The 17500-nt window shown below is 39.1% G+C and overlaps 1 protein-coding gene across 1 annotated transcript in view; it reads right to left on the reverse strand.

Annotated features, from left to right (window-relative positions):
* The window catches only part of syngap1a (synaptic Ras GTPase activating protein 1a), a gene marked incomplete at both ends in the record, with an annotated part of 105177 nt that extends 88696 nt beyond the window's left edge, over positions 1 to 16481 (reverse strand). Inside the window, 2 exons of the mRNA XM_079828613.1 lie at positions 3185 to 3315; positions 16460 to 16481. Coding sequence (XP_079684739.1) covers positions 3185 to 3315; positions 16460 to 16481 — 153 coding nt within the window. The remainder of the gene's footprint in view (positions 1 to 3184; positions 3316 to 16459) is intronic.
* Positions 16482 to 17500: the final 1019 nt, after the last annotated feature.

A 17500-nucleotide genomic window follows, 5' to 3' on the forward strand; every position in this document is an offset into this window, starting at 1 on the left:
AACCTCATTGGCTCTCGCTGAAGCTCAGACGTGATGCGTAACACTAGAATGAACCTCATTGGCTCTCGCTGAAGCTCAGACGTGATGCGTAACACTAGAATGAACCTCATTGGTGGGGACAGAAATCTCTCAGACTTCATCCAAAACATTTCAAAGATGAATGAAAGTCTGACGGGTTTGTGTGAGGAATTAATAACAGAATGTTAATTTTTAGGCGAACTGTCCCTTTAACTGATTCAACAGCAGAGCATGAGCGATAAGATCATGGGCGTCAGAACCACAGTGTGTGTTCGGGACAAGACCCATCCACTTTTATCAATTTTTTTTTTTTTAATTTTTTTTGGGGGGGGGGGGGGGGGGGGCAATTTCAATCTTGATTCAGTATCAATTCATATGTGTATAGCCTACTGTACATATAAGGAAACATAAGCTTGCTTTAGCAGTATTCTTGGGTTAAATGATATGTACTCGCATTCATTAATATTCACTTGTGAGTATCATTAACAGGGGCGGAGCACAAAATCCCGGCCCTATGCATAGGCAGTCCTGATGGGCCCCGTGTTCCATGTTAAATATATCCCAGACTCTTCAAGGGCCCTCTCTGCCCTCGGGGCCCTGGTAATCACTACCCACAATCTGACGCCCCTGATCATTAAAAATATTAGGATGCAAGTTATTAACATTTTAAAAATTCACATTTAAAGAAATCTAGTATTTGATCATATCTAAATATTTAATAAAATGCAAAACTGCAATACTTTTTTGAGCAACTAGACTAGATACATGTATATTGATTAAAGAGCCATAAAGGCACCAGCGGGTAATGGCATTACAAATTAACATTATCATTATTTTAGCCATAAAAAGATTCTAATTCGCCTCTTTGCAGTGGAATTCTCTATTTTAACTTTAATTACTACACTAACTATAATATAAATAATACAAATATTAGAAGAAAAATGTTTTAAGTGGTCATTAATTGACAATAATTATTGCACAAATAGTATTTAGTACCAAAAGATCTCCTCAAAATATTCAATAAATATTATTGAACTAAAATATAGAACATTTATTTAATTGAAAAATAGTTAAGACCACCAAGAGTATGAGTGTGAGTAATTAGTAAGGAATACCTGAGGGCTAAATACAAGAAAAAAGAGGTCTCCGGTATGAGCTGCGAATCTTTAATTTAGTTTAAATCCAGTTAAACTGCCCTGACTTAATCAACAACACTAATGTGCAAATCAGCTGAGCCCATTCAGTTCAAATACTTCTCAAACAACAATTCGCCAACATTTATCATGGATTTACTGTGGTAACACCTGTAGCCGAGGTATTTTGTCTGAAATGTAGGTTAATATCTCATTTTATTTAATTTGTAATGTAGACATGTATTAAATGAGTAATAAAGGCTGAATTGCAGACTATTTTTGTCATAAACTTGCAGTTTTGTGCATTTGTATTTATATGTTTATTGACTAAATACCTTAAAGCCATTCTAGATATAGAAATATATATATATTTTTTTACTTTTGGCCTTGTGTATACTGCAAAACATGCTGTCATTTAGTATCTTTGTCTTGTTTCTAGTCTAAATATATCTAAACATTCTTAAATCAAGATGTATTTACGAGATAAGTTAAATGACATTAGATATTTTTACTTGTTTTCTGGAAAATAAAATGAAATTGAAGTGAGTTTTTGTTTAAAACAAGCAAATATATCTGCCAATGGGGTCAGAACAATAATCTTTCTGTTTGGAATCTGGTTTGTTGTGTCCCAAAAAAAAACTTTTTTTCTAATCCATTGGCAGATCATTCAGTGTGTTTCAAGCAAAAACTCAATTCATTTTGATATTTCCCCCCAGGAATCAAGAAAAAATATGTAATTTTCCTTAGTAAAAGCATCTTGATTTAAGAATTTCTAGATATTTGGACTGGAAAAAAGACAGAAATACCAAGTAAGAAAAGCATTTTTTGTAGTGTGGTTTTACCTAAATAGAGCACTTATTAAAAATAGAGCACTTATTAAATTGAAATAAAAATAGAGTTCTAACTCAGTAATAATATAAATTTTTTTATATATATATAAAAAAATAATAGAAAAGGTTAGACGCTTTATTTCCCCTTTTCTAATATTTTCTTAATTTTTATTGAAAATAAATGCCTTTTATTTGGCATTCTGATATGTGGTGGGAAAAGGGAGTAGAGTGAGTTCGGCAAAGGGCGGATTCGAACCGCGGGTCCATTTGCGTCAAAACTCTCTGTCAAAAAAGAAAAAGAAAGTTTGGACACCTGCCTTAAGCCATTCTAATGCATTGAGAATGAAAGCGATGAAAGCGTGTCGCAACTCCGTTTTTCAACGCCTCTGGCTTTAACATTATGCCACATTAGCGCCAAACGCTATTTATTGTTTGAATTTCGCATTAAAACTAAAAAAAAAATTAAACGCTTAGCATTTTTTAATATCAAAAGCAGGTTTGGCCATTTGATGTGAGATTAAGTTGAGCAGAGTGAGAGCGTGAGAGTTGGCAACCCTGTAAAAACTTGTTATTAAACACACGTTAGACGCTTTATTTCCCCTTTTCTAATACTTTCTTCATTTTTATTGAAAATAAATGCCTTTCTGATCTGATATGTGGTGGGAAAAGGGAGTAGAGTGAGTTCGGCAAAAGGCGGATTCGAACCGCGGGTCGATTTACGTCAAAACTCTGTCATGCGTCCACCACTGCAAAAACTGCTTTTCTTACTTAGTATTTTTGTCTTGTTTTCAGTCCAAATATCTAAAAAATCTTACATTAAGAAGCATTTACTAGACAAGCAAAAGTTTTTGTCTTGTTTTGGGGGAAAATAACTCAAAATTAAGGGAGTTTTGCTTAAAATAAGCAAAATAATCTGCCAATGGGGTAAGCAAAATAATCTTGTTTTCTGTTTGAATTAAGATTATTTTGCTTACCCCATTTTTTGCTTCCGACGCCCATGAATAAGATCATGTGATATATATATATATTAATCTTAATGCTTCTATATAAAATGATATATATATAGTTTGTCTGCACACTAGAGTTTAGAGCACTGATGATGCAGGAGAGTCAAAGAGTCATCAAAGGCCTGCAGCTCCCTCTAGTGTTCACAGTGTGTGTGTGTGTGTGTGTGTGTGTGTGTGTGTGTGTGTGTGTGTTCACCTCCTCTTGATCCAGCAGGTAGAACTGGTCTCCATCTCTGACGCGGATCTGGCGCGTCCAGCCGGGGGAATCGTGTGCGTGGCCATTCAGAGGGGTGTGAGGCCGAGAACATGGAGACACACACCTTCCATCTGAACACACACACACACACACACACACACACACACACACACACACACACACACACACACACACACACAATATTAGTGCATATGATACAACTGAATCAGAACACTTATTACACATATTTATTCAAAATAAATAACATGCTGTTTTATTTTATTAATAATTATTACAGTATTTTATGGTTTACAGTAATAATTATAAATTAAGTCTGCAGTTTTGCTAAATTTATGTCTAAATACAGTATATAATTCTGGTTTGTGTAACATTATTTTATTATAATTATTTAAAATGTGTTATTTTTGCAATTCAGTTTAACTAAATTTATATCTAAACACAGTGTATGGTTTGTGTAACATTATTGTACAGCAATAAACATAGATATACACTAACATTTTACAGCAATATATATATTTTTTAAATGTATCAATAAAAAAATAAAAAAATTCTAATAAACTCCAGGGTGGGTGAATTATTATTTTTTGTCTTAAAGTATCACCTTCCATCAACATCAGGTCAAACTTAATAATATGTGTTTTATTTAACATCATTTTTTGAATAATCATTACATTATTTTTAGGGCTGTCAAAAGATTAATCGCGATTAATTTCATCCAAAATAAAAGTTTGTGTTTACATAATATATGTGTGTGTACTGTGTATAATTATTATTTATGTATAAAAACACACACAAGCATGTATATATTTAAGAAAAATGTATTATATTTATATATAAAATATTTATATATAAAATAAATTATATAAATGTATATACATGCAAATATTTCTTAAATATATACATGAATGTGTTTGTATTTATATATACATTATAATTATACACAGTACACACAAATATATTATGTAAACACAAACTTTTATTTTGGATGTGATTAATCGTGATTAATCTTTTGACAGCCCTAATTATTTTATGATTTATTAATAATTATTTTAAAGTAAGTCTGTGATTTCTGAAATAAATGTATGTCTAAATACAGTATAAAATTCTGGTTTGTGTAACATTATTTTATCTTAATCAACATATACTCTATATACACAAACATTATCTGTATCAATGACTAATAATCATATTTCTCTTGAACTCCAGAATGGGTAACAGGATTTAGGGAATAACTTTGGGTTGATTAACAGTAACAGTAATGCTGTTTTTATGAAGTATGAAGCAGGAGGGATTACTACAGTTAATAAATTCAACAGATGACGTCAATATGACGACGTATGATGTTAAAAGTAGAGAGGTCAGCACCTCTAGGCCAGCACGGGTCACATGACTCCAACACTAGTGCACTATTAATGGAAAGCACGCATCGGCTGGTTATTGGGAGTATAAATGTGCAGCACAGTAACGCTCAATACGCCATATATGGAAACACACACAAGACAAATTTAAAACTCATTTTGACACTTGCTTTTGTGTCCTGATCGCCCCCACAGAGAGAGAGAGAGAGAGAGAGAGAGAGAGAGAGAGAGAGAGAGAGAGAGAGGGAGGAAGATGGGTTACAGCCCAAGAGATGTCACTTCCGTGACGCCCACTCTCTCTCGCGCGCGCGCGCTCGCGCACACACCCCCAGCCTGTTACCATGACGACCGCGGCTAAAAAACGACTTAAAGCGACCGATATAGCGTCAGAGAGAGGGATTATGAAAGAGAGGAAAAGGAAAGGCAGAGAGGTGGGTGTCAGATGGAAGTGTTTGAGTACAGCATGAAAACGGGATGAGAGGAGAGAACTATTCTGGAAGAGGGAGCCAACTCTGCGTTGCCATGGCAACCGTGATGGATGTAATCCCTCTCTCTCTCTCTCTCTCTCTCTCTCTCTCTCTCTCTCTCTCTCTCTCTCTCTGTAGGTGGGAGTCTCTTCCTCCTCTGGCAGCTGGACCCGCAACACATGTGCTGTTAAACATTCTCCAGCACACTTTCCAAGCGCTCCCTGAAGTACGGAAGCCCGTGAGACGCTTTTACTCATGATCATCCTCAAGGTCATTCATGCAGTATCTGAGATTAATACAAACATGCACAAAATCATGCTAACATTAGAGTCCAGGTTCATTCTGACAAACATAGAGTCTTGCGTCAACATTAATCATCTGACCAGGACAACATCAGAAACAAGAATTCAAAGTTCTGTATATGTTAAACCAAAGGTCAGAGATTTAGCAAATCAGAGCGACTGTAAGATGAAGAAAACATATGATATTAATAAAAATGACACTGAAGTCCCCATAGCTATTATAAGTTATTTCACAAAGCAGATTAACTGTAAGTGTGTTGACTTATCATTTTCTGGTGCCCACAGAAGCCTCAATATTTCCATAATGTCACAGCTAACCTGCTAAACTAGCAGGAACACGGCTTCTGCATTAAACAGGTTTATTATCAGAAGCCTTTGCTACAGCAGTGCTGATGATGGGAAACGAGAGCGTTTGTGATTGATGCTTCCAATGTGTGATTCTTACATAAACGCTCAGAACAGGCCACGTGATCCGGGAACACACCGAGATCCAGAACAGCCCATAATATCAGTTCAGGAACTCGGGTTTTACAGACAGCCATTTGACTACATATGAATGAGATGATTCACAAACTGTGCATGTAGGTAAAACTCACCAATTACATGTAATGGAGCGCAGCTGGAAGAAAACTAATCTAGAGGTGTTTCGCATTTCATGGAAGGATAGTGTTACTGCATACAGAAAGGCCTTAAAACTGCTAGATCTGCTTATTTCTCGACTCTCTTAGAAGAAAACAAACATAACCCTAAGTATTTATTTGATACAGTGGATAAATTAACCAAAAATAAAGCTTCAGATCAGGGGCGAGTCTAGGATTTTAATTTTAAGGGGGCTCAGCCCCAGTGAGGGTATGACATTTTTTTTTGGTAAGACTTAAGTTTAGGGTCCAATTCTCACTATTAACTAATATCTTATTAGTATGCATATTCGGATATTGGCTGTTTATTATTTCGTTTGGGGGGCATGGCCCCTAGAGAAAATTTTGATTTCTATGATCTACATATGTGCATTTTAAGATGTTCTGAACGCCAAAAAATTAGATAACAATAACTTGAAAACCATGTCAGTGGGCAGATATTACTGATAAAGTTTGTCCATTTTTGACAGTGAAGACAGTAAACATATGTTTAACTAATATTTATTCATTTTCGTAGGCTACCAGGAAAGCTAGGTAACTAAATTTATTAAATTAATTCACAATATGCACACATTCATTGCTAATCTTATGCCCAATACAGGCTGAAAAAACTTAACTTTTTTATTAACTGAGAGCTACAAATGGAATTATTAATTTAAAATATGCACACATTCATTACTATTAATCTTATGCCTAATCTGAAGAAAACGGCTTTATTAATATTTCTTGTCTGTTAATTATATTATAAATGACATTACATAGGCCTATTTCAAATCAAAATGGTGAAATTAGACAAAAGTTTATTAAATTGGCTGAATATTTTTGTCATTTGTTTAACATTTCTGACTTACAGAAGCAGCTCAAATATGAAACGTTTAGTTTAGCTTCATATTTCTCACTTGACGTTGAGTCGCGCTGCTAAGATTCGTGCTCAGCCTCAGCAGCTTCTGTGAACATAAAGCCCGCCTACTCTGATCTGATTGGTTTTCTCAAATATGTTGACATTGACGAGCGGTGACAGACCAATGAGAGCTCAGATCAACACACACACACCTCTGCTTCTGACGGATTGAAGAACACGCTGATTAAAAGACGGGACGAAGCCGAAGGCGAAGCCTCTGCCAGTTTCATATGTTTGAAAAAGGGTAATCACATGTTTTTTAGGGGGGCTGGACAGAATTTTGAAGCCCCCTAGAAAGGGCCTAGTGATGCCCATGCTTCAGATGTTTCCAAACAGTACTTTATGAACTTCTTCACTTGTCAGATTGATAATATTAGGGAGAACATTTTAACCATGCAGCGTCTACTACAGCATCACATCAGACAGAGCATTGTAGTGTCACTGAGGAAAAACTACACTCATTCACTGCTATAGGTGAACACACACACACACACACACACTCATTCACTGCTATAGAAGAAGAAGAATTGGCTAAAATTGTTAAATGTGGAGCTCAACAGCAGTCGTGCGCCTCACGGGTGTATCTGTGCCAACAGCCAATCATTGTACAGGTCAAAATTATCCATTTTTCTTTTATGCCAAAAATCATTAGGATATTAAGATCATGTTCCATGAAGATATTATGTAAATGTCCTACCGTAAATATATCATAAATGTATTATTAGTAGTAATATGCATTGCTTCATTTGGACAACTTTAAAGGAGATTTTCTCAATATTTAGATTTTTTTACACCCTCAGATTCCAGATGTTCAAATATCGCCCTATCATAACAAACCACACATCAATGGAGAGATTATTTATCAGCCTTTTCACTTACAGATGATGAACACATCTCAATTTAAAACAAATTGACTCTTATGATTGGTTTTGTGGTCCAGGGTCACATATCAAGACACACACTCACTCACTCACACACACACACACACACACACACACACACACACACACACACACACACACACACACACACACACACACACACACACACACACACACACACACACACACACACACACACACACACACACACACACACACACACACACACACACACACACACACACACACACACTCACTCACTGCTATAGGAGAAGACACACTCACTCTCACACACACTCTCTCTCACACACACACACACACACACACACACACACACACACACACACACACACACACACACATTCACTGCTATAGGAGAAGAAGAATTGGCTAAACTCATTAAATCATCAAAATCATCAACATTTATGCTCGACCCTGTACCGACTAGGCTATTAAAAGAGATGCTACCAGAGGTCATAGATCCTCTTCTTAATATCATTCATTCATCTTTGTCATTAGGATATGTACTGAAAACGTTTCGGTTACTAACGTAACCTCGGTTCCCTAAGATGAGGGAACGAGTATTGCGTTTTGCTAAAACGTTATGGGGAATTCCTTTCCTCGAGATATTGAAGCAAATTTTTATCCAAAAATACCATGTACACGCAGTGCAGCTGCACAACTCTCAGCAGGAAGCAGCTGCGTGCTGATTGGCTGTGCCGCTGCAACTGCAGCAACCTATGGCGAGACCGTGGGGCGGGACGGACCAATCAGGTCCTTCCAAATTCCCGCCACAAGGGGCAACAGAATTTGCATAGCCAAGGGTATATAAGACCCACTCTTGCAAGGTTAGTCAGATTAATCGACTGAAGCGACTCCTGAGCAAGTGAGCAAGCACGGCAAGCAAAACGCAATACTCGTTCCCTCATCTTAGGGAACCGAGGTTACGTTAGTAACCGAAACGTTCCCTTACGAGAGTACTCTCGTATTGCGTTTTGCTAAAACGCTATGGGGGACCAATGCAAAACGCCGTGCTTGCTTAACGGCTCTAAAGCCGACGACACCAAACCCAGGCCAACCTAGGGGGGCCCGTAATATGATATCAAGAAGTCCCAAAATGAGCCAGACCTGAGTCAAGCCCTTAATGAGAATGAACACGATATATGTGTAATATAATGTATAGACCGGACATAGTCGGGCCAGGAATAATGAATGGCCAGATAATTCGAGCCGTATAAGGAATGTGCTATGACAATACTTAACCCAGACCGGACTTTTCGAGCCTTAAGGGGTTAAAACTGTACACAGCAAGAAGCCCAGCCTATAAGGCCGGGACATCTAAATTATAATCTGATAAGTGGACGGGGAGGCCCAGCCTGCCGCCACACAGATATCATTTAGAGAAATGCCAGTAGACCAAGCCCACGAAGAGGCCATGCCTCTAGTAGAATGGGCTTTAATGCCTGAAGGGCAGCTGAGATCTTTAGACTCATAAGCCAGCGAGATAGCATCTACTATCCATCGTGACAAGGTCTGCTTTGTAACCGCGCACCCTCGGGTGCGGCCGCCAAAGCATACAAAGAGCTGTTCAGTTGCCTAAGCAGCGGAATGCTCTATGTATATCCTCAGCGCTCTGACAGGACAGAGCAAATTAGCATCTTCTTCATCTATCGGTGATGAAAGTGCTGAGAGTGAAATGACCTGTGCTCTGAACCAAGTTGAAAGCACTTAGGTACATATCCATGTCTTGGTTTGAGGACGACTTGAAGTCGTTTGGCCCAATTCCAGACACGAAGGCGCTCACAGAGAGCGCGTGCAGATCACCCACTCGCTTAACTGACGATCGCCAGCAGAAAAGCGGTCTTTAGTGACAGGAGCTTAAAGCTCACCGAATGCAGAGGCTCAAGTGCAGAGCTCTTCATGACATCCAAGACACTGGACAAGTCCCATATAGGGACTGAAGAGGGGGTGAGGTGGGTGAAGCCTTCTAGCCCCTTTAAGGAAGCGAACAATGTTAGTCCGTTCACTTGAACGTGATACGCTGCTATAGCAGCCACATAATTTTGAGCGTGGAGGGGGAACGACCCGCGTCCAGAAGCTCTTGTAAAATGTAAGCACTTCTGACACTTCACAATCCTGTGGGGTCAGACTTCGCGCTTTACACCAGTCCGAAAAGACTGACCATTTGTCTGAATAGAGCCGCCTGGTCACGGGGGCTCTAGCTTCAGTAATGGTATTCAATACATTTTCAGAGAGGTTCTCATGTACCCGCTGATGGGCCAGACATGAAGCGCCCATCGATCGGGACGGGGATGCCAGATCTGCCGTCCCGCCTGCATGAGGAGGTCTCTCCTCAGCGGGACCGGCCACGAATCTGTATCCGACATCTGACTCAGTAGTGAGAACCAAGGTTGATTTCTCCAAAGCGGGGCTATTAAAGCACAGCGCATCTGCTCTCCCTAATCCTCTCTATGACCTGAGGTAACATTGAGATTGGGGAAAAAGCATAAAGAAGAAGGTTGGGCCATTCGTGGGCCAACGCATCCTTGTGCTTGGAGAATTATATTCGGCATTGAGCATAGTCTTGTGAGGCGAAAAGATCCACTTTTGCCTCTCCAAGAACTGCCCCAATTGTCTGAATTGCACCTGGACAGCATGTTCGGACACAAATTCAGAATGCCTGGCACATGAGTCGCTCTCAACGAGCTCAGATTGTGCTCTGCCCATATTAGGACTTCTTACGCCATTGTGTGCAGATCGATAATTTTCAGACCGCCTTGGCAATTTATATAGGCTACCACCGACCTGCTGTCCATTCGGACCAGGGCATGGTGGTGCTTTATGTACGGAAGGAAAGCTCTTAGCGATAGCGTGACCGCTTTCATCTCTAGACAGTTTATGTAAAGGCTCCTCTCCGAGTCTGACCAGAGACCGGAGACTGGCCTGCCCTCGTGAAGGGCTCCCCAACCTAGGTTGGATGCATCTGTCGAGATAACTTTCCACTTCGTAACAGTGCCCAAACTCACGCCCGTCTGGTACCAGACGGGATTTTTCCAAGGAGCCAGAGCTAACACACAGCTGTGGTCTACCTTGATTTGCAATCGGCCCGAGAGCCATGCGTGAGCTGGAACGCGGCGATTCAGCCAGTGCTGTAGGGGGCGCATGTGCAACAGACCCAGTCTGAGAACTAGCGCCGCCGAGGCCATGAGACCCAGCATCCTCTGAAAGTGTTTGAGAGGAATGTGTGCACCGGGCCTGAGGGAAACCGCTCGGTTCTGAACAGAGAGCGCGCGCTGTGACGTCAGTCACACGCTCATCTGCAGTGAGTCCAATACTGTTCCCAGAAACGAAACTTTCTGTGTGGGAGACAATAAACTCTTTGCCACGTTGATTCTGAGTCCCAAGCATTCTAAATGGTTGAGAAGCCAAGATCTGTGGTTTAACAACTGTATTTCTGACTGAGGTATTCTGAGCCAGTCGTCGAGATAATTGAGAATTCTCATTCCCCGAAGCCTCAGCGGGGTTAGCGCCGCTTCCATGCACTTCGTGCGGGGAGTCAGACATAGACCAAAAAGGTAGCACCTTGTATTGGTAAACATTTCCCCTCGAAGGCGAATCTCAAGAATGGCCTGTAATGAGGGGCTATTTGTATGTGGAAAAAGGCATCCTTTAGATCCACAGTGAAAACCCAATCACCCGGCGGATGTGCGTGAGGATTTGTTTCATTCTCAACATTCTGAACGGGCGCTTCATAAGGGCTTTGTTCAGATGTCTGAAATCTAGAATGGCCTGAGACCACCACCCTTCTTTTGGCACAAGGAAGTAGCGACTGTAAAAGCCTGACTCGCTCTGTGAGGGGTGCACGGTTTCCACCGCTCCCTTAATTTAACAGTTTGATATTTCGGTTCGAAGCACGTGACTCATGTCACTTCTCACCGCTGTCTCTACCACAGTGCGAAAGAACGGTGGTCTGTGAGCGAACTGTAGCGAGTAACCTTGTTATCGAAGCCAAGGGTTGAATTAATTGTGGGGCGGGTCACTGAATAACAGGGACCTGTTAGCCCGGATGCATTGTGCTAGTAGCACTGTGAGAGGCGGCGTGCACTGAATGGTGACGCACGCCTTATTGGGTCGCCTTGGAAGTGGCGCTTACCAAGGGGATTGTGTGATCTGTGAGGATTTCCAGTCAGGATTTAGAGCGTATCATAGCACTGAGACTGCTCTCATCAGAGTTACAAATGATTTACTCTTATCATCTGATCGTGGCTGTATCTCTCTATTAGTGTTACTCCATCTTAGCGCTGCATTTGATACTATCGACCACAACATTCTTTTGAATAGACTCGAAAATTATGTAGGTATTAGTGGAATTGCTTTGTCATGGTTTAAGTCACACCTATGTGACTGTTATCAGTGTGTAGCAGTAAATGAAGAGATGTCCCAGCGAGCACAAGTTCAGTATGGAGTACCACAGGGCTCAGTGCTAAGACCGCTGCTCTTCACCCTGTACATGCTACCACTGGGAGATATCATTAGGAAGCATGGCGTTAGTTTTCATTGTTATGCTGACGATACTCAGCTCTATATTTCTTCACGCCCTGAAGAAACTTACCAACTCACAAGATTAACGGAATGCAGAGCTGATATAAAACATTGGATGACCAGTAATTTCCTGCAACTCAATTAAAAAAAAATGAATTTTTAATTATTGGACAAAACCCTCAGCACGTAGTGACCTAGAATACTGTCTAACACTTGATGCTCTGTCCAGTCCTCTGGGTGAGTTCTTTGATACCAATCTCTCGTTTGAAAGCCACGTTTCTAGCATCTGTAAAACTGCATTCTACCATCTTAAAAATATCTCTAAATTACGGCACATGCTCTCAATGCCAAATGCTGAACAGTGAGTTGATGCGTTCATGAGCTGTAGATTATTGTAATGTTGATGAGCTGTAGATTATTGTAATGTTCATGAGCTGTAGATTATTGTAATGTTGATGAGCTGTAGATTATTGTAATGTTCATGAGCTGTAGATTATTGTAATGTTGATAAGCTGTAGATTATTGTAATGTTGATGAGCTGTAGATTATTGTAATGTTGATGAGCTGTAGATTATTGTAATGTTGATGAGCTGTAGATTATTGTAATGTTGATAAGCTGTAGATTATTGTAATGTTGATAAGCTGTAGATTATTGTAATGTTGATGAGCTGTAGATTATTGTAATGTTGATGAGCTGTAGATTATTGTAATGTTGATAAGCTGTAGATTATTGTAATGTTGATAAGCTGTAGATTATTGTAATGTTGATGAGCTGTAGATTATTGTAATGTTGATGAGCTGTAGATTATTGTAATGTTGATGAGCTGTAGATTATTGTAATGTTGATGAGCTGTAGATTATTGTAATGCTCATGAGCTGTAGATTATTGTAATGTTGATGAGCTGTAGATTATTGTAATGTTCATGAGCTGTTAGATTATTGTAATGTTGATGAGCTGTAGATTATTGTAATGTTGATAAGCTGTAGATTATTGTAATGTTGATAAGATGTAGATTATTGTAATGTTGATAAGCTGTAGATTATTGTAATGTTGATGAGCTGTAGATTATTGTAATGTTCATGAGCTGTAGATTATTGTAATGTTGATGAGCTGTAGATTATTGTAATGCTCTACTGGGTGGTTGCCCTGCTCGCCTAATAAACAAACTGGCATCAGTTTTCACTGTTACGCTGATGATACACGACGAAACGAAACTGTAAAAGTATATTTAAATTATAATATACATGTGAACGAGACGATTCATCAACTGTAAATTGATGTAAAACTTACAAATTATATACATTTACAACTGTAAAAGTTTTTAAATTATATTATAAAATGTGAAGATATGAAATATTATATTTATATATCATATCTAAACAACATGATTTATCTACTGTAAACTAATGTAAAATTCACTTTCAAACCCAGACTCAAAACACACGTTTAGCTTGAACATTTACTGAATGAGCTCCGATTGCACTTTATTGTATATACTCTTTTTCAATATTTTGTTTTAAAGCATTTTATGTCAATCTTTTATGCATCCTCTTTTTATTATTCCTTCCTTTTCATGTAAAGCACTTTGAATTACCACTGTGTATAAAATGTGCTAGATAAATAAACTTGCCTTGCCTAGTTTTAATGCATTTAAATTATATTATATAAGATATTTATATTAAATTACATTTATATATTATATGTGAATAAGATGATTCAACTGTAAATGTATGTAGAATTTACTAATTATATACATTTAAAACTGTAATGCGTTTGAACTATATTATAGAATATATTTATATTAAATGTCATATTTATTTATAATATACAGATGAATAATCAACTGTAAATGTATTTGTAATGATAAATATATATCATGATCTGATCACGAGATTAACACTTAAACGGTCAACTTTTCAAAACACATTCTGAGATGTCGCATGTGTCCACACACACACACACACACACACACACTCATCGGGGCATCTACACCGCACTGAAGTGGATCAGCCGCTTAAACCGCATCATCAGCTCTGGCTGACATCAGTGATGGGGCGGTACATCCACACTAACTTCAACATTTCACTGCATTCATCACATGATTGGTTACAAATGCTCAACCACTGCAGAAACTGAAACCCATCAGTAGAGGAGCAGAACGCTGAGAGTGACACGTTCTCCATCGGTTCACAGCTCTTACTGTAATATAACAATACAATCACAATCATGACCACATGACCGTCAGATTCAGTTATTAAAGGAAAAACAAAACAAAACATTTACTCAAAAAAGAATCAATCAGTTTGTCACTAATTTGAATTTCAATCTTTGTTCCAAAAGAATGTTCTCTTAAAGTTACAAACGTTCCTGTAACATTAATAGAACGTTCGTTCAGTGTTATCTGGTCTTTAAAGGCACAATGTGTAAGATTTTTGCCTTTGTGTTCTCAAAACGTTAGCACAAAAACATTGTTTGTACATCGTTCAAGGAGCGTTTTTTAAATGTTTCTATTTGTTTCAGAACGTTTAGAGAACATTCACAAATAACGTTTCCCTTAACGTTTAAAAAATGAAACAATGTAACGTTCTCTTAATGTTTGAAGAATGATACAATGTAACATTCTCTTAACGTTTGAAGAATGATACAATGTAACATTCCCATAACGTTTGAAGAATGATACAATGTAACGTTCTCTTAACGTTTGAAGAATGATACAATGTAACATTCCCATAACGTCTGAAGAATGATACAATGTAACGTTCCCTTAACGTTTGAAGAATGATACAATGTAACGTTCCCTTAACGTTTGAAGAATGATACAATGTAACGTTCCCTTAACGTTTGAAGAATGATACAATGTAACGTTCCCTTAATGTTTGAAGAATGATACAATGTAACGTTCCCTTAATGTTTGAAGAATGATACAATGTAACGTTCTCTTAACGTTTGAAGAATGATACAATGTAACGTTCCCTTAACGTTTGAAGAATGATACAATGTAACGTTCCCTTAACGTTTGAGGAATGATACAATGTAACGTTCCCTTAACGTTTGAAGAATGATACAATGTAACGTTCCCTTAACGTTTGAAGAATGATACAATGTAACGTTCTCTTAACGTTTGAAGAATGATACAATGTAACTTTCCATTAACGTTTGAAGAATGATACAATGTAACGTTCCCTTAACGTTTGAAGAATGCCACAATGTAACGTTCCCTTAACGTTTGAAGAATGATACAATGTAACGTTCCCTTAACGTTTGAAGAATGATACAATGTAATGTTCCATTAACGTTTGAAGAATGATACAATGTAACGTCCCCTTAATGTTTGAAGAATGACACAATGTAACGTTCTCTTAATGTTTGAAGAATGATACAATGTAACGTTCTCTTAATGTTTGAAGAATGATACAATGTAACGTTCTCTAAACGTTTGAAGAATGATACAATGTAACGTTCTCTTAACGCTTGAAGAATGATACAAGCTAACGTTCCCATAACGTTGATAGCATGGAATGCAGTGTGTATGAATAATGTGTCCTGTATAAGCGCTGGATGATGTAAGAGTTAGTTTGGCTCTGAATAAGCGCATTCACAGACAGAAGCGCGACATTGAAACGCTCTCAGCTCAATGACCTCTCGAGATCACAATGACCAATCACAGCTCACGACACCACATGTGATGGACACTGGCCCCACACACACCTGAGCATAATCAGGCCTGTTAACATTAAAATCCATCAACTGTGAAGTGTCATTCTGCTCATTCGCTGTTAATTATAGGATATGTTTTACTTCTGGAGTGGATTGGACCGAACTATTACATCTTTAAGTTCCCCGTTAACCGATCAACACATTTCACTGTAACATTGATAATGTTTTTTTAATAATGTGTGAGTATTGGTGTTGATGTTCGCGCGTGTGTTCCGGAAGCGCTCTCTCTCTCTCGCGCGCGCGCACGGGCCGCTCCTGATTCGGTTCGGTTCGGTATCTATAAATAACCCGCTCGACGCGCATCTGTTACCGAGCTGCACTCATTCCGACGGGTTATCGATCGCCATGGTTTGCCCATAACGCGCAAGGCGCCTTATCGATCAGGTGAACGTAAAAGCATCAGCTGTCAATCATCTGTATTGATCAGTGATGGATTGTAGCGCTTACCTTGTGAAGACACATAGGACATGATCCTCCGGCACTGACCGTGATCAGCTGGCTCTCTGAGCATCCATCATCTCTCCTCCAGCGCGACAACATTCAAAAATAAAAGGGCAAAATGACGCAAAGCTCTCAGACGCGAGCCGTGGAGTCGGGGCGGGCGCGCGCACGGCGAGGCGCGCTCACGCAAGGTGATATTATTGATCTGGGATGCTGATCGAAATGATCCGCCGATCACTTTGCGCCTCCCGTCACCGAACGCAAGCGCGCACTCGCACGCACGCTGGAACGCGCATGGGCGCGCGCACCCGGCACAGCGCGGTCCAATGAGTGGACTGATCGATGGCGAGCTCAAACCGAACCAGTGAGGAGTCCGTGGAGTGGGTTTGTGCTCACTGGTCACTCCAGTGTAATATATTCCAGAATTTATCATCATTACTCCAGTCTGTCACATGACCCTTCACTAATCATTCTCATATGAGGATTTATGATTATTATTAGTGATGAAAGTGTGATTCCTAGACCTGGAGAACTCATGGAAATGCATTCAATTCATAAAAAGTCATGGAATTAAATATATATATATAACAAGTCAAGTATTTTTTCCTTTTTAACACTGTAAAGCTGCTTTGAAACAATCTGCATTGTTAAAAGCGCTATATAAATAAAGTATATATATATATCAAGTTATAGAAATTTCAAGGTATAGAAATAGCTATTTTTAAGTAAAACACACTCACGCTCACTCACACACTCTCACTCAAACTCACACACACACACACACACACACATACACACACACACACACACGCTCACACACTCACTCTCACACTCACGCTCTCACACACTCACAATCTCACATTCACTCACTCACTCTCACTCTCACACTCACTCTCACACACTCACTCTCACACTCACTCTCACATTCACTCACACACACTCACTCTCACGCTCACACACGCTCACACACTCACTCTCACATTCACTCACACACTCACTCACACACTCACTCACACACTCACTCTCACATTCATTCACTCACACACT

This window comes from Gobio gobio (assembly GCF_949357685.1).
Source record: "Gobio gobio genome assembly, chromosome: 11".
Classification (NCBI taxonomy): Eukaryota; Metazoa; Chordata; class Actinopteri; order Cypriniformes; family Gobionidae; genus Gobio; species Gobio gobio.